The sequence below is a fragment of the Erpetoichthys calabaricus genome, chromosome 11 (assembly GCF_900747795.2).
Source record: "Erpetoichthys calabaricus chromosome 11, fErpCal1.3, whole genome shotgun sequence".
Taxonomy (NCBI): Eukaryota; Metazoa; Chordata; class Cladistia; order Polypteriformes; family Polypteridae; genus Erpetoichthys; species Erpetoichthys calabaricus.
Window position 1 is genome coordinate 91,501,163 of NC_041404.2, and position 20,455 is coordinate 91,521,617.

At 39.9% G+C, this 20,455-nt stretch overlaps 1 protein-coding gene across 1 annotated transcript in view; it reads right to left on the minus strand.

The window, feature by feature from the left end:
- Positions 1–1,687: 1,687 nt before the first annotated feature.
- Positions 1,688–20,455, minus strand: part of kcnj11l (potassium inwardly rectifying channel subfamily J member 11, like) — a 63,257-nt gene continuing 44,489 nt past the window's right edge. The window contains exons 5-6 of the mRNA XM_028813606.2: positions 16,856–17,063; positions 1,688–2,703 (exon numbers count right to left, since the gene is read on the minus strand). Of these exons, the coding sequence (XP_028669439.1) occupies positions 2,282–2,703; positions 16,856–17,063 (630 nt within the window). The 3' untranslated portion in view covers positions 1,688–2,281. The remainder of the gene's footprint in view (positions 2,704–16,855; positions 17,064–20,455) is intronic.

Genomic DNA, 20,455 nt, shown 5'->3' on the forward strand with positions numbered 1-20,455 from the left:
TCTGAAGACTCTTTTTGTTTCTTCTAAAGAAGTTTTCTCCATGACACTATGTGCTGTTAAATTTTCTAAGGGCTTGAATAAGATTGACACATTAAAAAAAATTGTTTACTTTATTTTGATAATCATTTTTGGCTACTAAGCTTAACATACATCATAGGTAAGTTAACTGGAACAAATATAAATGACTTGGCTCTCTAGACGTGTTATTGAAAGCTTAACATGGATTTCCACTAAAGAAATTACGTTTCAATAATATGACTGGGTTTCCTGAGGAAATGACAAAAGCATTTGATTACAGAGCAGCTTTCAATATTATTTACCCTTATTTTCAAGCAGCATTTGATAAGGTACTCCTTGAGACGCTAACAGCAGGCTGCAGAGGTGGCTTAAAGTACAGAACAATGTATTAAGGTGCAAAGAGCTTTCAGAATTTGTTGAAACTAAAATTTGGGTTTTACAGGAGGTTGTGAATAGGATACTCAATTTACAATGTATTTAAATTATTTGTTGTTAAAATGTAACAAGTTAGTTAAATTTGCACATGTCAGTAACTTACATTGACTTATATGAAGATACTCCACTGTCAGCAAATCATTACAAAAAGACTTTGAGGAAAAACATGTATCGGTAGAATGTTCATTTAATGTAGGCTTAAACTTTTAATTACTACATAAAAATCATCTGTATGTTTATACAACAGCGGTCTGAAGCTATATATGAAAAAAGCTTAGGATCTCTAGGGGACCCTTTACAGGCCTCAGCCAGACAATATAAAAAAAGCAATTAAAAAGGCTAATAGGAATTTGGATTTTATAACATGTGGACACTAAGTCAGCAGAGGCTGTCTTGACTAAAGGACTTATCAAGCAACATCTGCTGAAGTGTTACGTGCAGTTTTCAGCTCTGTATTGCAAAAATTAAGAAAGAAACTGCAACTTGTGAACTATGAAGAAGGATGAATGGAGTTGAATCATTTAGCAAACATAAGATGTTATTTTGAAGTCTATTCTTCAGCACCTTGCAGACCTTAAAAAAGGACCACATGCTTCATATAATGAAATAGATTAATCTGTTGTTACTTTTGACCTAAACATTTATTCGATAACCTTAAGAAAGAGCACACATTGTGCTGGTGTTATTCCTTCATATTTGTATTCATACATCTCAAGATTTTATTGGGATAAACAAAGATATAGAAAGATATAAGAATAAAAGAGTGTATTATTAAGAAAATCATTTAATAGGGTTCACAATAGTGGAAATTGTACCAGACTAGAAGCTTTGGTTAAGCGTGCTTACCCATTTGCACTGGTGCTAATGCTGGTTGATTGTCTTACTCAGAGGGGCTATTAGCCAGATGAGGAAGCAAAGAGTTAACATAAAAGTTGATTCCTAATAAGAAAGTACATTCCATATTGTGTACTGATGGTAATCACATATACCTTGATTTAGGGTTACTTAGTGACAGTCATGGAGAGGAGTACTGACCGGTATTGGGAAAGTATCCTTGGATATTAATGTATCACCCATTGTAATGCTTTCACAACGTCCCTCATATCTTTGTTATCTAGTATGTTTAGCAATAACAATCAAGTGCATCTTATTTTTTTCATTGAAATGCAACAAAAATATTAAATACTTTTGTCTCTGTGTCTATGCTGGGCCTTTTTTTAATTTTTTTTTAAAATTTTAAATTGGACGTGGAGGAGTAAAATGTTTTCTGGCCTGATGAAATGTACTTGTTGTCTATTCTGGAAAAAAAAACTGGCAATAAACTGGCATTAAAACAGAATGTACAAAAAAATAAAATTTTGGACTAGAGATTAATCTACTATTAAACTAATTTCCAACGTACCAGTCAGTTATTGTAACATCAGTTTTTCAAAGAAATAGACCAAGAACTGGACAATAAAATAAGAATACGGAGAAGCTACTTTTATACTGCAAGTACAAGAGAGAGAGCTGGAATAATGACCTAATCTTATAAACCTTTAATTTCAAAATATGTTAAAACAAACACTCGTACATACACATTACAATAAATTAGATAATGATATGTCCAGTCCTTTTACACCTCCCAAAACTTCAAGCTTCCATCTTTTCTATTAGCTACCCATCACAACACCATTCTCTATAGTGTGTCCATGATCCTACAGATTTAGTATAGTAGTTCTGGTATGAAACATTACCATTTTTGGAACAAGCTATTCCAAATGAAATGACCTCATGATCTTTAACTTGTCTCTTCAATGTCTTCAAACTCCATTTTTTACTCTCCTCCTTAGTCTTGTAACTCTGTTTCTCCTTTCACAAAATGTACTTCTTTCACCTCCTGTGTTTCCAGGCCAGGTTCTTCTTCACATTTTGTGACTGCTGGGGTGTAGCACTCCCAGTTTACTGCAGACAAACCCCTCCGGGCCCCTCCCCTGCCAGCCCTTTTCATGCCCCACTCTCTTTGAGGACTTGGACCTTGATCTCCTGACCTTGTTGTTCCCTGGCTTCTTAGTCCTCGCTCTTGTTCTTGTTCATGGGCACTAAGAGTGGAGCACCGTACTTTCACAGTGTTGCCAAATTTTGAATAATCAACAGAATAAAGGCCTTCCTCCTCTGAGATAATAGAAACAAAACGGTGTCCCCACAGGATCTCCTCCGGAACATATGATGTTCGTGCTTGTGTAGTGATGCCTGTAGTTTCTACAACACCTGAAGAAGAAAATGAAAAAGGTGTTTGAATAGAAATGTATGAAGAAAGCTAGAATGAAGTATGCATTTCGACTGCCATTACAAAAGGCGATGCTCATAGCAGTCAACAATTTTGTTTTAAATTTTGTATTCTAGAATAGAAAAGAAAGTCAAGTGGTTCCATGTGCACAACCTTTTTCAGTCATCAATTTTTAATAAAATCTAAAGCAGCACTACAACAGGAAATAAGAAGAAATTACAATAAAAGTAAAACAACAAAATCTAATCCACACTATCGTAAATTTAGCCAAGGGGTAAATGTTATTGGATAATCCAGTCTTCATATAAAAGGATCAGAACGCACCATCAATATGAAAAAGAGCATCATTAACAGAAAACACTACCAGGGACAATGGCAAACAAACATTTAAACATTTTTCAATTGAATTGCTGGAAGCAGCATTAGTCCATGGCATAAACAATTCAAAGTGAGTTAAATTATAGGAGGAGCACAGCCAATCATCCACAATAACACATTCAGGAGTCTTCCAGTGAGAAGCAAGAATAGTTTGGTGGCCAGAATACGTAACATTTTATGATGATGGATGTTAAGTTGAAGCGCAGCAAGGTCTAAAAGTAGAAACATTTGAGATTATAGTGAAATACATAAAGAATGGCAAGAAGACAATAAGTGACATATGTGAGATCAAAAGGAAAAGACAGGAAGACAGTACCATGTGAACATGTGGAGAAGTGCACCAGGATTACCAAGAGGACATATCTGGCAATGAGGATCGGTGTTGAGGCACATCAGATGGCTCTTACTTGGAAGACAGTAAAGTCTAAGCAGAATTCCGAATTGAGTGTACTGGTAGTTGGGAATTTCTCGGTAGGTATGTAACATTGGAGATGATAGTTTTCAGTTTATTTGGATATGAGGTCAAAGATCTCTGTACCAAAGACAAACCACTAGAAATGTTAGTAAGATGCATTACATAGCAATGTGTAAAGGGGCTTTTTTCCCTTGGGTGAAGACAGAAAGTATAATTGGTGAGTTGGTAGAAGAGCATTTAGCGAAATCCCATATGTCCCAAGCAATGATCAGAGTTCTGGTAGAAGTTGTGAGAGAAAGTTTTAAACAAGCCTGCAAAGAGTGTAGTGATGAGAGTCCTGAGTGGCTGAACAGTTACCCAAGTTCATTAATAACAATACAATGCCAGGAGAGAAATACACTGGACCGACCATCTATTGATAGAGCAGGGATATGGAATATGACAGTGAGATGATTCCATCTTTCAGAGGGTGAAAGATGCCTTTCATAACCGTACAAGAGGTATATGACAAGACAGATTCCAAGGATAGGTTGGAGGGTTTTGACTTAGGAAGGTAAACAGAATACATTGAAGAGAAAGTGTGGAAATGGGATGTATACTACAGGGAGCCATGGAAATGGGAAGGAAAGAGGATAAAATCATGCACAAATACTATACAGGGTAAAGGCCCAATGGCAAAATTATAGATTAGGTTCGGTTTCTGTTTCACAAAAACAAGGAAATCAATGACCAAACTTCATCCCAATGTTTTTTGGAAGAAGGAATAGTATTTATAAATGAAATCATGATACAATATTCATATTGATAATAGCAAGAAGAGACAGAAACAGTAAGTTTCAGTTGTTAATGGAGCTTTTTAGATAAGAGAAGATGCAGGGATAGTTGTTAGAAGATATATTTAAGACTGGGGCTGAAATATCAACTACTATGAGCTACTAACTTTCTTGAGATTATAAGATACAGGGATAAAGGAGGGGTGGAGAGGCTTGGTGGTACATTGTAATATGAAGTAAAGTGAAGCCGTGATCCAATAGATTTAGACAAGACTAATTCTAAGGTAATTAGGTAATTACCTAAATAATGAAGTATATTATCTATGTGTAAGTTTATTATACTACTAGAATTAAAAGCTGTAGTTGCGTTTAAAACCTAGGAGTTTCAGATGGCAATTGAAAGCAATTTAAGAGATAATTTAAAAGAAGGAGAGATAGAGAGCAGACCTGTCTTGCTTCACTTGTGCTGCCTTTGACAGATCTTTGGCATATCCTTGTTTGATAGTGTTAGTAAAAGCTGAGGTACTATCGTGTGCTGGAGACTGAAGTAATAAGAAAACATCACATCCAATAATTATGTAAGGCAGTTGAAATTCCAAAAAAATATATTCTGTATAGAATTGATTAGAAGGATAAATTGCATTTTAAATATACCAGAATACCTAGCACTAGGTGGAGGTTATAACATCTACATCAGGTAGAATCATAACATGTGCAAACAAGGGCGCAGGAGAGGCTCTACTGGCTGGCAGTGGTCACTGTAGTACCACTATCTACACATGCTGTCAGTGCCACTGTACACACTGTCACTCCTACATTGGTCTCCCAATAACACACACTAGATTAACTAAGATCATCTTGGTGCACAACCATGGCCAGCAATGACTGATAGAGGTCAACTGACAGCTTTCAACTGTGAGGAGAAGACTTCGAGTTGCAGGTTTGACATATTGAGTGGCAGTAAAAAAAAACCATTGCTAAAATGGACAAGAGTTTGAGAACACCTTCAATTTTTCCAGTGTTTGTTGAAGTTTGCACAGTTTAACGTCTCGAAGTACAGTGGAACCTCAGGTCACAAATGTCTCGAACCACGTACAAATCGGGTTACGACCAAAAAGTTTGCCGAACTTTTGCATCTGTTCATGACCACACACTCGGGTGACGAACAAGCCAGTTTCCCTTCCGGTTCGTACACGCCGATGATTTCCACACGTGTTCAGTCTCTGCCTGTGCATTCGCTGTGCAGCGCGCGAGACAGAGAGAGAGAGGGCTGGCTGCGTAAGGCCGTGAAGGCAGTTAAAGAATGCACCGGGCTTGTTTTTAAAGAGACTGATTCGAGCATTGTTTTAACCTCGTATTTAACGAAGACTTTTTTCTATTGGATTTTAACCTCCACTTCACTTCTGTTTACAGCGATCGGTTCGTAGCGTGCATTGTTGCAATGTTACCTTTCTTGGTTGTTTATTAAATTACGGATTTTTCAAATGTTCATGTTTTTCCCTGTGCTTAAAACTCATTAAAAAAAAAGTGTTTACAGCGAGCGGTTCGTAAGGCTATAGCGTGAATTCTTGTAGTGTTACTTTTCTCTGTTCAAGGTTTTCTCAGTGTTATTCAATGTTTTAACATTTAGTTTACTATTACACTGTGCATTCTATGATATTATTAACTATTTTTGTGCTTAAAAATCTTTAAAAAAAAATATATTTTACATACAGTTTGTATGGTCTGGAACTGATTAATTGTATTTACATACAATCCTATGGGGGAAATTACTTCGGGTCATGACCAAATCGGGTTACAACCAGAGTTTTGGAACGAATTACGGTCGTGACCCGAGGTTCCACTGTACTCGGAAACTAAAGCAAAGAAAATGAGACTGTTAATCTGTGCCTGAAACTGTTGTCCTGTGAGGCGCCTATTACACAAGAGGCTGACTCTCAGAAACTTGTCTTCTGATACTGTTGTGGCTTTGGGTCTACTAGTCCCATTCCTGTCCATTTCCTTCAGATTCCAATTTACATTTGATGGGGTAAAAAACTGTACTCACTGACACTTTGGCTTACTTTGCAATTTCTAAAGGAAAGACCCACAAATTAAAAGGTTATACAGTAATCCCTCGCTATATCGCGCTTCGCCTTTCGCGGCTTCACTCCATCGCGGATTTTATATGTAAGCATATTTAAATATATATCGCGGATTTTTCGCTGCTTCGCGGGTTTCTGAGGACAATGGGTCTTTTAATTTCTGGTACATACTTCCTCAGTTGGTTTGCCCAGTTGATTTCATACAAGGGACGCTATTGGCAGATGGCTGAGAAGCTACCCAACTTACTTTTCTTTCTCTCTCTCTTGCGCTGATTATCTGTGATCCTGACGTAGGGGGTGTGAGCAGGGGGGCTGTTCGCACACTTACACGATACGGACGCTCGTCTAAAAATGCTGAAAGATTACCTTCACGTTGCTACCTTCTGTGTGCAGCTTTTAAGTATGCTGCACGGTGCTTCGCATACTTAAAAGCTCAAAGGGCACGTATTGATTTTTTTCTCTGTCTCTCTCTCTCTCTCTCTCTCTCTGCTCCTGACGGAGGGGGTGTGAGCTGCCGCCTTCAACAGCTTTGTGCCGCGGTGCTTCGCATACTTACAAGCCAAACAGCCCTATTGATTTGTTTGCTCCTTTGAAGAGGAAGATATGTTTTCATTCTTTTAATTGTGAGACAGAACTGTCGTCTCTGTCTTGTCATGGAGCACAGTTTAAACTTTTGAAAAAGAGACAAATGTTTGTTTGCAGTGTTTGAATAACGTTCCTGTCTCTCTACAACCTCCTGTGTTTCTGCACAAATCTGTGACCCAAGCATGACAATATAAAAATAACCATATAAACATATGGTTTCTACTTCGCGGATTTTCTTATTTCGCGGGTGGCTCTGGAACGCAACCCCCGCGATGGAGGAGGGATTACTGTAATGGTCTGTCTGTTTTCCTTTGTTAATGGCCTTTTCCTTGCTATTATGATAGTAATATCTAGTGTAATATTGTCCATAATAATAATGTTTCAAAGGATGTTCCAACACTGGTTTTATACAGAAAGAGTGTTTGTAAGTAATTGACAAAAGTTGGGACACCTGCAAGAATTGTTTACATAAACAGTGGAGGCTTAATAAACTTATGTTTTCTGCATAAAAACTAATTTGTTAACCTATTGCTTGTTCTCTGAAAAATGCCATTTTGCATAACTCTGGAAATTAAATAATTTTCAGCTTTTGGCAACCTAGTTATTTACTGCTTATTTTGACACTATTTCAGGTTATCCACAGGACTTGAACTGTTTAAATTTCAATAAAGACTGGCATGTTCTTAAAAAAAACAAAACACGCAATTTGCATGTTCAAAACCTTTTAACATACATGCATACACATACACAGAGTAAATCCTTGCTATCTGTAGATTCTGTACCTGAGGATCCGTTTATCCGTTATTATAAAATTGTAACCCATTTTGCAATACCTGCGGTCTAATCACGCCTACTCGTGGATAAAGTCCTCAGGCTCAGACATCAGGGGGTTGCATTTACAGCAATGTGCAGCCAAAAAAAAAAAATTCAAAGAGGCCTATCATGCATGAGCACCACATGAGACTGAGCGAGAACAGATCTCCTGGGAGGCATGCACCCTACACTGAATGGATCTACTGGTGTCCACCCTGCACTGAGAGGTGCGGGTAACCCATTGAGCTCAATTCACGATGGGGACTGGGACTTGTAATTTTGCCCCACAAATAAGGAATTACCAGTAAGTGCGGGTCATAAGCTCACCCTGCCCACTGTACACACCACCCAATGCTACTACCGACTGCATGGTTCAGTGAGTTCTTCAGTTAAGCCCTACTCTGGTTGCTTGTTACATCTTTTGGAACACCTAGAAGATGACCAAACCTGACTATAGAAGAACTAAAAGTTGTAAGAAGCTTTCTATATGTGAACCTGAAGAAGGATCACTACCAGACCTCAAGGGACGAACTATCCACCCAGTCCTGCCTCTCTTCACTGATCCTGACAGCACCTAAACCTATTTTTCACATTGTCTCAATACTTTGTTTCCTAAGGTTTTTCAGGAACACACATCCATCCATCCATTATCCAACCCGCTATATGCTAACTACAGGGTCACGGGGGTCTGCTGGAGCCAATCCCAGCCAACACAGGCCGCAAGGCAGGAAACAAACCCCAGGCAGGGTGCCAGCCCACCGCAGGGCGCGCACACACACACACCAAGCACACACTAGGGACAATTTAGAATTGCCAATGCACCTAACCTGCATGTCTTTGGACTATGGAAGGAAATCAGAGGAAACCCAAGCAGACACGAGGAGAATATGCAAACTCCACGCAGGGAGGAGCCGGGAAGCGAAACCGGGTCTCTTAACTGCGAGGCAGCAGCGCTACCCACTGCACCACCGTGCCGCCCGGAACACACACCACCACAGATAATGAGAATTGACTGCATATGCTATTAATATATCTCTCTATTATAAAAAAAATACAAGACTTTTTTCCTGTGACGAGATGCAATCTTTTGAAGAGAGACAGAGAGACACTTTCACTTCCTGTGAGACGGGCAAGTCATGTCATACTTAAAACCTTTGGAATCAAGTCCAGTGATACGCATGCAGAGCAGGTTAGAGATAATGGAAGTAGGAAAATTCGAAAGTCTCAAAAAATGAGAGTAAAGATTGCAGTAGCACAAATAATCTGAAAATATTAGTCAGGGAAATAACAGAACAGCGAAAAGAGATTGAATATTCAGGTGCTGTACAGGCTTTTAATCGTTCAAAGCGCTGCACGAGATGCAGATCATGTGGCATGGCAGCAGCAGCAAGCCAGCAGCTGATCGAACAAACAGGAGGTAAAAAAAAACAACTGTTACTTGTTTCCCAAAGTATCGCCATTTAAGAGGGGTTTCAGAGGAGCGCCCGCATCTCCTTGGTGTGCGTTCAGCCCCCCTCTTCACAATGGCGCATAGCGCTGGCAGGGGGGGAAAGGAGTTGGCGAGCGAAGTGAGCAAGGGGTAAAGCTCCCTAGTGTGTGTGTGTGTATATATATATATATATATATATATATATATATATTGTGGCAGACGACCAGAGACCTTGCCCCACTGGGATGCCTGGAGAAGGGAAGAACTGGGAGCGGGGCAATATCATCCCTGGGGCGCGCAAGAGGGCAGTCCCCCTGGATTACATCGGTGTCACGGATTAGGAGCTAGAAGTTTAACCCTGTTGGGGTCCGTGGCCACTACCACAGGGCACCTGGATGCAGAGATGGGTAGTAACGAGTTACATTTACTCCGTTTCATTTACTTGAGTAACTTTAAAAAAAAAATGTACTTCTAAGAGTAGTTTTACTGCACCATTCTTTTTACTTTTACTTGAGTACATTTGTGAAGAAGAAACGCTACTCTTACTCTGCTACATTGGGCAACGCTCCAATCATTACTTTTTTCCATTAGATACAGTACGCTATATTTTTGCCAGAGAGAATCTGCCAGTGGATCTACGGCATGACTGTTTCACCAATCAGACGTAGCAATAATAATCACATGGCTCCGTTTCACAAATCAGACGTAGCCATGCAGTCACATGACCACACACAAACTGTCACGTCCTAGCGGCACAAATTCCTCACAGACAGCGGACAGGGAAAGAAAGAATACTGTACATGAAAAATGAGAGCCAACTTCTGCTGAAGCTTAACTATCACTTCACTGAGTGAAGAACAAGCACGTTTTAACCAAACATGCACAGACGCAGACAGTCAAGGTAAAGTGAGACTTCTTGTATGTGCACAAGCTGCTTTATTCAAATGTTATTTTCTATCAACTGTGCTATTTGGAGGGCAAGTGAATATGCAGTATTATACTGTCAGTGTACAGCAGGGGTGCCCACACTGTTTTCGGCTTGCGAGCTACTTTTAAAATGACCAGGTCGAAATGATCTACCTACATTTAAAATTATATATTATATATTATATATAATATATATATATATATAATATATATATATATATATATATATATATATATATATATATATATTATATATATACTAGGGGGCTCCGCCCCCTGCTCGCTTCGCTCGCCAACCCCTGGTCTTGGGTAATTATAAATAGCGTGATGAATGTATGAGATATAGCATAGTGTGAAGGTGTAGATGACGCATATAGGAAGCCAAGAATAAATTGCAAGGCACAGTGTAAAGATTTATCGGAAAATTTCTTTGTACACAACATTAGTAGTAAAGATGGTGTCTTGTTCTTGAATGAGTTTCTCTTGGCATGGATCATTTATAACCTTAACTTTAACGTCAGATGAACGTCGAACTCGTGAGAAGGCCACATAAACTTGTTCATGTCCAAAAACGGGGTCAGAGAGGTAGATGCCAATCTTGTCCATGGTTTGGCCTTGTGATTTGTTGATGGTCATGGCAAATGCAGGTTTAATGGGGAACTGTCGCCGTTTAAGTGTAAAAGGTAATTCTAGGTCAGAACTTATAAGGTCAGTTGTAGGAATCAGAACAGTATTGTTAGCATGTGATCCTGTAAGAAGTTTTGCCTCAATAACATTGTGTGTCATGGTGTTGACGACTAAACGTGTACCATTGCATAAACCTTGTTTAGTGTTAAGGTTTCTTAATAGCATGATTATTGTTCCGATTGTAAGGTTAAGATTGTGTTGTGGTAATCCGGCTGGGTTAATAGTGTTCAAATATTGTAAGGGGAAATTAAGATGGTCATTGTTGTCAGCAGAGTCAACTTTGTCAGAGCTTAGAAAGAGCCGTGCCTCTACAGGAAGTAATGCACTGACTTGGTTATTTATGTGATCAACATTAATATTTTTTGGACATAATATAGTCCGTTGTGTTAAAAGGGGTATTTGGTCTAATGAGATTGCTGTTCCAAATATCTCCGTAACTAAGTCGTTGCAGATATAGGCTTGAGGAATTGTAATAATATCTGGGTGAAGTCCATCTGTATTGGTGAGTGTACCATCTCCCAGTTGTAAAAACCAATTGTTATATTCTGGATCTGGACATCACATGTTTTGTACCAAGTGTATCTTTTGAAAGCAATGCCAATTGTCCGCGTAACATTTTTTGTTCCGTGGTTTTAGAAGCGCGTTGTAGGCGCCGACGTTTATTGTTTTTTTTTGATGCGGGTTCGTGTTTGTGGTCCCGTTACTCGAGCCGTCTCGTTCTGTACCCGTGATCGTGAATTCATGACTTGTTTGATCTTTAACATTAGGAATATGGATAAGTAATAAGGAGGATCGCACTCACTGTTAATATGCGGACTGTTCGTTTCTTCGTATTATCACCAATCAGGTCTCGCGCCTGTATATGTATTGTAGTCCGGTCTCTTGTTGTTTATGTATGACGTCGTCCGCGTATTTTAAGGTGGACTGAACAATAGCTGAGCGCATTGCATGTAGAGCAATAGTTAAGCACTGTCTAAAATCTCCTCCTAATAAAAGTACCTTTCCTCCAAAGGGAATATTATTATTCATTAACGTTTGTAGAAGTTTATCAATGGTGTTGAGTAAGTGACTGGATGCCATTGTACATTCATCTATAATTAATAGTTTGGCAAGACGGATGTCACGTGCATTGTTACTGTTCATTTTCATAGTGGATACCGATGTTTGTGTGATTGGGACCGGTATTTTGAATAAGGAGTGACATGTGTTTTTGGAGCCGAGACATTTTTTCTTCCGCGGTTTCAGAAGTGCGTTGTAGGCGCCGACGTGTATTGTTTTTTTTCATGCGGGTTCGTGTTTGTGGTTCCGTTACTCGAGCCGTATCGTTTTTGCACCCGTGATCATGAATTCCTGACTTGTTTGTTCATTATCGTTAGTAATATGAAACGTTAATAAGGACGATCGCACTGACTGCCAATATAGAGCCTTTTCTGATCGTGAATGCATGACTTGTTTGTTCTTTATCGTGAGTAAAATGGATAAGTAATCGAGCTTTTTTTTTTGAGGGGCGCGCTGCCTCATTTTTTATTTCTGTTAGTGGAGGGGGGCTTTGTGTGTCGTGGGTGTGAATCCTCATTTTTGTGTGCGTACCGTTTCGTGTGCTATGTGGCGCTTGCGTCTGACTCCTTTGTTTTTGGTGTGCTAGGGCGCGTTGCCTCATTTCTTATTTCTGTTAGTGGAGGGGTGCTTTGTGTGTCGTGGGTCTGAATCCTCTTTTTTGTGTGTGTCCTGTTTCGTGTGGTATGGCCTTCGTGTGGCGCTTTGTTGCATGGGTCTGTTGCTATGGGCGTGGCGCATCATTTCTTATTTTCCGGTGCTTGGAGGAGGGCTTTGTGTGGCGCCTGTGCACTACGTCTTTTGCGTCCACGGCCCATGTCCCTGCGTCCATCCGGTTTACCATTCTCGTTTAGTAATATGGATACTGAGTATACTTTATACATAAAATATTTGTTGTCGTACCTTGCATAACTGAATAACCCTTATGGCACAATAACATACATTTATGGTCACTACAGTATTTGGATTTAATAATCTTCATGTGGGAAAAGGCTGACTTGCATAAATAAGTAGAGCCGAATAATGCAGTCAAGGAGGCAGCACATTTCCTCATGTTTGGGTACTTTTCCTCTGTGAGTAAGTTCCAAAACTGTCCAAGAGCCCCAGACTTCAGCTGAATGTCATCCTGTAGTGTCAAAATCTCATCCTCCACTGTAGAGGAGTTTTAGGTGAAACAGTGTTGCAATTTTTGATGCGGGTGACTCACCCTCAACATCTTCCCTAAATGGATAGCACTTAAATGTAGCGATTGGCTCAAGTAAAGCTGAGTCTTGAAACCGTCTGTCAAAGTCTGACAGACAATTTACAATCTGCTCTGTGTAGCATATGCTTGTGGTGTTATGGGTCCACAGCTCTCCCAGCAATGGCCAGTTAAATAAATAATCGCTGCGCTCGCGGCTTAGCGAGGGGGCGTGGTGACTGTAGCGAGCCGCAGGGCGATCTGCGGTGTGGGCGTTTCTCACCTAAGTGCACAGGTGAGAAACTGCCCACATCCGTGATCGTTCCTGTGGCTAATGGGCTGCAGCTGCCATGTCCTCTCCGCCTACATAGAGAAGCACGAGCCGGTTAAAGAAAAAAAAAGAAAAAAGAAGTAGAAGAGAAAAGGAAAGAAACGGAGGTTACAGGAGGAGGCAGGAAGCAGTGGAGAGAGAAAGTCGGTGCGGGAGAGCGAGCGAGCGAGTGCAGGCTCGTGCAGCAGCTGTACAGGTAGCTCGGGTGTTAGGCCGACACCCGAGGAGTAGTAGTAGTGGTCGCTCCCGCAGCGTTGATTTTGAAGGGCGGGAGTGACCGGAAGATGGATGACTCTCCGCATAAGGCCACGGACGGCAGCGGGAGTTAAGACTTGGGGTGTGTATTCCCCAGTGTGGGCGCCCTGGTTGCTGAGGAACCCAAGTCGCTGTCTGGAAGAGCCTACCGGAGCCAGGGGTCGGTGAGGCGATCCAAACAGCTGAAGCAGGCAGAGAGAAGGTCAGCTGCATGTAGGACGACTCTCCGGTAGAACAGTCCAGATGGGTGTAGCAGGGGAGCCGCCAGGCTAAACAGAAGACTTCGGGCTTTTTGATTTTAACATATTGCTTCCTGTGCTATTTTACCTCGTGGTTTTTAGAAGAGTTTTTTCTATTGGTTTTAACCTCCACTTCACAACTGTTTTATGGATTATTTATTTATTGAATGAACTGCACAGCACTTTACTTTGAACACTGTTTTGGATTTGTTGTAAATAAAAGCACTTAGCACTTTTAAACCATCCCCTTGCTCATTGTTATTGCCTCACTGTTTAGCTCATCGGTGACATTACCGACGGTGTTGGGTTCAAGGGCTCCCTAACAGCCGATGGGAGCGTGGAGCAGAAACCGCATCGTCACAATGCTGTCAAGTTGCGCACACGCCTTCCATTGCGTCTCCAGCTCTGACGCGAGGTTTTGGATGTTCCCCAAATCAAGGCGCTGCAGCTTTGAGTACAGATGTTGCATTTTTTCATTTGAAAGCATTAACTGAGCTAATCATATTGACCATGGTTTTCTCTTTTCCTTGCAGCTGTAAATTAAGCTCATTCAACATGTTGGTCAGATCGGAAAAAAAATGCTAAGTCTAGCGGACATTGATCGTTATTAAGTTGCTTGTATTCTGCATGTTTAATGACTAGGAGAAACTCCTTTTTCTCCGGCCAGGGGTCTTGAAATCTCAGCAGGAATTTCTCCCTAGCCATCTGCCTCAAGAAAGGCCTCTTTTATCATCTCTCAATCTTGGAAGGACTTCTTATGCTTAATGATCGAGTGACTCACCCGGAACGATGGTTCGGGGTGTCTGCCTTTGCTTTTGAATTCAGCCGAGTGAAAAATGACGGCTGTCTGATTAACTGAGATTTTAGCTCCCTCTCTTTTCTCTTTCTCAGATCGCTTTTTGGAAGGAAGTCAGTTTCGTAGTTTTTATGAACAGTTTGAAAGTGCCTTTCCACATTTTCATTCTTTGGAATAGCAATGATAGATTGACAGATCAGACAAACACACTTCGATTGTGACATTGTGAGAGAAAAAAATTCTCTTCCAATTCCATATCCAGCCCATACCCTCCACAAACAAATTTTTTTTTAAATCCCTTCTTTAGTCGTTAGTCGTAGTTTGCACTGTTCCAACATACATGTTACCTACTGTAGGTATTGGCTTCAAAAGCTTTGTTGTGAAAAACTGAGATTTGGAACTTTGTGTTATTTGCGCATCTTTATTTTGTAAAGATGTTATTTATTTTTTCTCATTTTTTATTTTATTATTTGGAAATAGCAGAATTTGCACATTATTTTATATTTTTGTCTGTCTTATTACAACATTTCTAAAAAATAAACAATTTATTATGATCAAACAGTTACTCAGTACAGTGGAACCTCGGGTCACGACCATAATTCATTCCAAAACTCTGGTCGTAACCCGATTTGGTCGTGAACCGAAGCAATTTCCCCCATAGGATTGTATGTAAATACAATTAATCCGTTCCAGACCGTATGAACTGTATGTAAATATATATTTTTTTTTAAAGTTTTTAAGCACAAATATAGTTAATTATACTATAGAATGCACAGCGTAATAGTAAACTAAATATAAAAACATTGAATAACACTGAGAAAACCTTGAACAACAGAGAAAACTAACACTGCAATAGTTTGCGCTATAGCGCTACGAACTGCTCGCTGAAAACACTTTTTTTAAAGAGTTTTAAGCACAGGGAAAAAATTAACATTTGAAAAATCCATAATTTAATAAACCACCAAGAAAAGTAACATTACAACAATGCACGCTACGAACCGATCGCTGCAAACAGAAGTGAAAACAAAAACAAGCCCAGTGCATTCTTTAACTGCCTTCCTACCTTAAGCGTCCAGCCCTCTCTCTCTCGCTCACTCTGTCTCTCGTGTGTGTGTATCTCGCTCTCGTGCCTGTGTGTGTGTCCCGCTCTCTCTCGCTCTCTCTCTCTTGCTCGCTCGCTCGCTGCACAGGAAATACACAGGGACAGACTGAACACGTACAAACCGAAAGGGAAACTGGCTTGTTCGTATACCGAGTGTGTGGTCATGAACAGATGCAAAAGTTTGGCGAACTTTTTGGTCGTAAACCGATTTGTACGTGTACCGAGATGTTCGTGAACCGAGGTTCCACTGTACTTGAGTAGTCTTTTCACCAAATACTTTTTTACTCTTACTGGAGTAATTTTTTGGATGACTACTTTTTACTTCTACTTGAGTAATATTATTTTGAAGTAACGCTACTCTTACTTGAGTACAATTTTTGGCTATTCTACCCACTTCTGCCTGGACGATCCCGGAACCCTGGATGGCAGCACTTCCGCCACAGCAGGGAGCGCTGTTGGAGGTTCATCGGGGCGCACCTGGAGCATATCTGGGTGTAACATAAAAGGGGCCGCCTCACTCCATTCAGGGAGCCGCAGTTGGGTGGAAGAGGACAGAGCTTGTGAGAGGGAAGTGGAGGTGGCAGAAGAGAAGAAAGGAATGTGAGCATTATTGTGGTGTTTTGGGTACTGTGTGTGCTGTATAAAAAGAAAAGAAGAATAAACGTGTGTGTTTTGGACATCTGACTGTCTCGGTGTCTGTCTGTGCTCAGGCTTCTTTCATAATATATATCAGCACACGTGCGCGCACACGCACACACACGCACACGCACACACACAAACTATTTAACATATATTTCACAACAAATTCAAACTGTTGTGTAAATGCTATGCTGTGGAAATGCTGCTTTCTGCACTACCTTTCCACCCTTTTAAAAAGAAAACCAGTTTAAATTATCACATGTACCTATATGACCATGTACAGATGTATAGAACATAGTTTTATTAACTTGTGCAAACAAAAATAATTCAATAATTCTGTGCTGGGTTATTACTTTTTCCAAATATATACAGTATAGTTTTAGTATAAGTGAAACAAAATATACATTTCCTAACTAAATAAAATAAAGATGCATGAAAGCAGACCTTCCAGTATGACCACAATTTCAATGTCTTCAGAGAGCAGCGTCTGTGCTGACACATCGTAAAGAGGGCTGCTGCGGTCAATGTTGTGACATATTATCAGCGGAGATACTAGGAAAATGGCATTTGTGTGCACTGGGTTTTCAATCTGTATATCCAACTGAGAAACGGGAATTACTTCACCTTCAGCTGTCACTGACTTGCGGATCACCTGCAATGAAAAATATTAACTTTGAATATGGTAACATATATTAAGCACATATTCAATACAAAAAGTAATGCTCTGCTTTACAAATTTCTGGAGTTCTGTATGGACCACCTATATTTTAGGGATACTTTTCTCATTTTTAAAGGGGGAAAGTACTTTTTCCAAATCCAAATATTAAATATTTTTATGGTTCTGCAGACCCCCGTGACCCTGTGTTAGGATGTAGCAGGTTGGATAATGACTGATAATGACTGTATAGTGCATTATGCAATGATTTTTTTCACATCTTGTATTGTCCAAATGTTTTAACATTCTTTAAAGAATACAATAATAAAAATGTTTGGTTAAAAAAAAAGCAGGAAAACACACACACACTACTTTTTCATTTGCTCTGACCATCTATTATAATAATTCTTTGAAGGAGATCATAACAAAAGAAAGCTCGGAGATGACATGTCCTGCACAGTCAAATGCAGAGTGGCTCTGCAAGCTGAATCTTGGATATGGTTTATTGTTATGCCATTTAAATCAATGTACTGGAATGCTCAAAATTTACATAACAGTTATCATTGGAAATGATTGTAAATCCTTGGTTAATTACCAATTATGATGTCTCCTTCTGTAAAAAAGTTAAAGACAAATAATTGAATTGTCAGTCAGTCATTATCCAACCCGCTACATCCTAACACAGGGTCACGGGGGGTCTGCTGGAGCCAATCCCAGCCAGCACAGGGCGCAAGGCAGGAACAAATCCTGGGAAGGGCGCCAACCCACCGTAGTTGAATTGTACAGACTTGTAATTTACTACAATGTACTTACAGACTGGGAAAAAGACCAAAACAAAACAAAACAATTATTTAGCCATAAAATTCTATGCAAAATTATGTCTCTGACCCTAAAAAACAAAACTTCTGCAGTATTGCTTTTGAGAACATGCTTCCAAAACTTGAACATAAATCCTAGTATTTGTATGAATGATTTTGGTATATACTATTATAATAGATAATTACATATTTTTCTGAAGCTGTTCATTTGAATACAGAGATGTGGAAAAGTAACCAGCCCTGGCACTTGCCCAAACTGGATCAATTTAGAATGTACAGTCCACCTAAACTGCATATGTTTGGGTGGCGAGAGGAAAATCCAAGTATACGGGGGAGGCTGGGTGGGAATTAAATCTGTGTATCCGAGGAGAATATGTTAGCTGCACATAGTCTGTGAAAAGCCAGGACTTGAGCACCGAACTGTAGAGCTGAGGCAGTGCACGACTACTATGCTATTTATTTCTAATATTATTTCTTAGCCTCTCTTTAGAGAAAAGCCAAGCAAAATGACACCTTTTATTGGCTAACTAAAAAGATTGCAATATGCAAGCTTTCGAGGCAACTCAGTCCCCTTCTTAAGGCAAGATGTAATCAATTACTGATTGATTACTGATTGATAATTAATTGATTACATCTTGCCTGAAGAAGGGGCCTGAGTTGCCTCGAAAGCTTGCATATTGTAATCTTTTTAGTTAGCCAATAAAAGGTGCCATTTTGCTTGGCTTTTCTCTACATTCATAATGGCTAACACGGTACAACACCCTAGTACTATTAGCTTTTCTTTTAAATACAATAATTTAACACACACTTCACATTTGGTCAGTAGGTGGCATTAGTGTACACTCTCTAACATCCTGGACAAAAAATAACACAAATTACAGTCATTTCAAAACTAAGAAAAGAGCAAAGAAAAGGTCTAGTAAAAATACTCTTCCATTCCCATTCTTGTTCTTTTTTTTTGGACTCGTCTTTCTAGCCACAACCTGACTTTGTATATTCTGCTGTTAACTAAATGGTCATTTTCTGTTACAATAAACCTAACAAAATAATACTGGCTTAGTAGAACCACAAGTGATAAAGCTAATTTAATGCTGACAAAGGACACTGCATTCCATTTGGTGACAGTGTCTTGTGACGTTGTGCAAAAAAGTTTGTCATTTGTGTGTATTGGATTGCAATTACACAAAAATTTAATGACAGATTGGAGAATTATAATTGTTTCCCACCAAGTAAAAACAATCACGTGGCTGTCTTGGCTTGGTACATTAAAGAATAAATTCCTTTACATCAAGTGTCGTATCTTTCAGGATTTCCCTATTAATGTAAAAACAGGGACTGTGATTTACACAGTGCAGGTAACTATATTGCTATAGGGACAGAAAATATCACAAACATATTTCTAGATCCAGTTAAATGTGAGTTGCCACCTCCTTTTCCATGATATTTTAATACTGTGTATCTACCATGCAAATCTGAAGGGTCAAAAATTTGTAAGAAATCAATTTACTCAGACACTGAGAAGAATATTATGCTAAAAGCAATAGCAGCATTACCCAGATTTCACATCACTGTATAATATTTTGCAGACACATAGCTTGCAGTGTCTGCCCTCTGCTAGGTTTTCATAGGTCAGCTCAGTGCATATTCTGTTAAGAGAGCCTCATTGGAAAAGGAACTAGCTTAAAGGATGTTTGCTATATTTTTCCAAGTTGAAGTTATTTGTTCACAATTTATGGTATTGTGGCTGGCGGACAGCCGTCGGGACGCCCATGAGATGGAAGAATGGGGAGAGGCAGCTTTTCCAGGACGCTGCCTCCTCCAAAACGCTAGATGGCAGCTCCCCTGGAATGTAGCAGTGCCCCGGTTTCCCACCGGGCATCCGGGGACTTGCAGTGTGGCTTCTCAGCCCTGTTGGGTACTGTGGGTGCCGCCAGGAGGATCTGTGAGAGGACCAGAGGAGCCATGCCTCATCCATAGCCCTGAAGTGCTCCTAAGTCATGAGGACAGGAGCCCCGAAGTACTTTCGGGCTGAAGAAAAAGCCAGTTCTCCATCTGACCTGGAAGTGCTAGCAAGTCACGTGGATGGAAGGACAGAAGCACTTCCGGGTCAAGGACTATTTAAAGGACTGCTGGAGACCCAGCATGCAAGCCAGAGTCGGAAGGAGGTGGACAACACTTTCTGGGAGGTGTGGAGGAGACAGAATTGTGATTGTTTATGTGCTTGTGTTCATTCTGGCTGTGGTGCTTTGGGCACAGTTACAGTATTAAGAAGAAAATAATTAAAAGTCTTCTGGGTGCTTTTACTTTGTGTCCTGAGTGTCTGTCTGTTGGGTTTAAAGGGGCAACAGCGACCCCTGGCGTTCACAGTATATATTAATTTTCCATTTTAAATAGTGTTCTAAAGTGAAGCATTTTTTATCAATTATAAAAATGACCATACCCATTGTTGTGGTTTATAGTTACATGACCAGAACTTTTTGCAGGATGAGGCAGGAGTTGGTACATTTTAATCCTGAACACAAATTAGTTCCTACTTTTAATTCTGTTCTTTTAATTTAATGAGAAATCCTG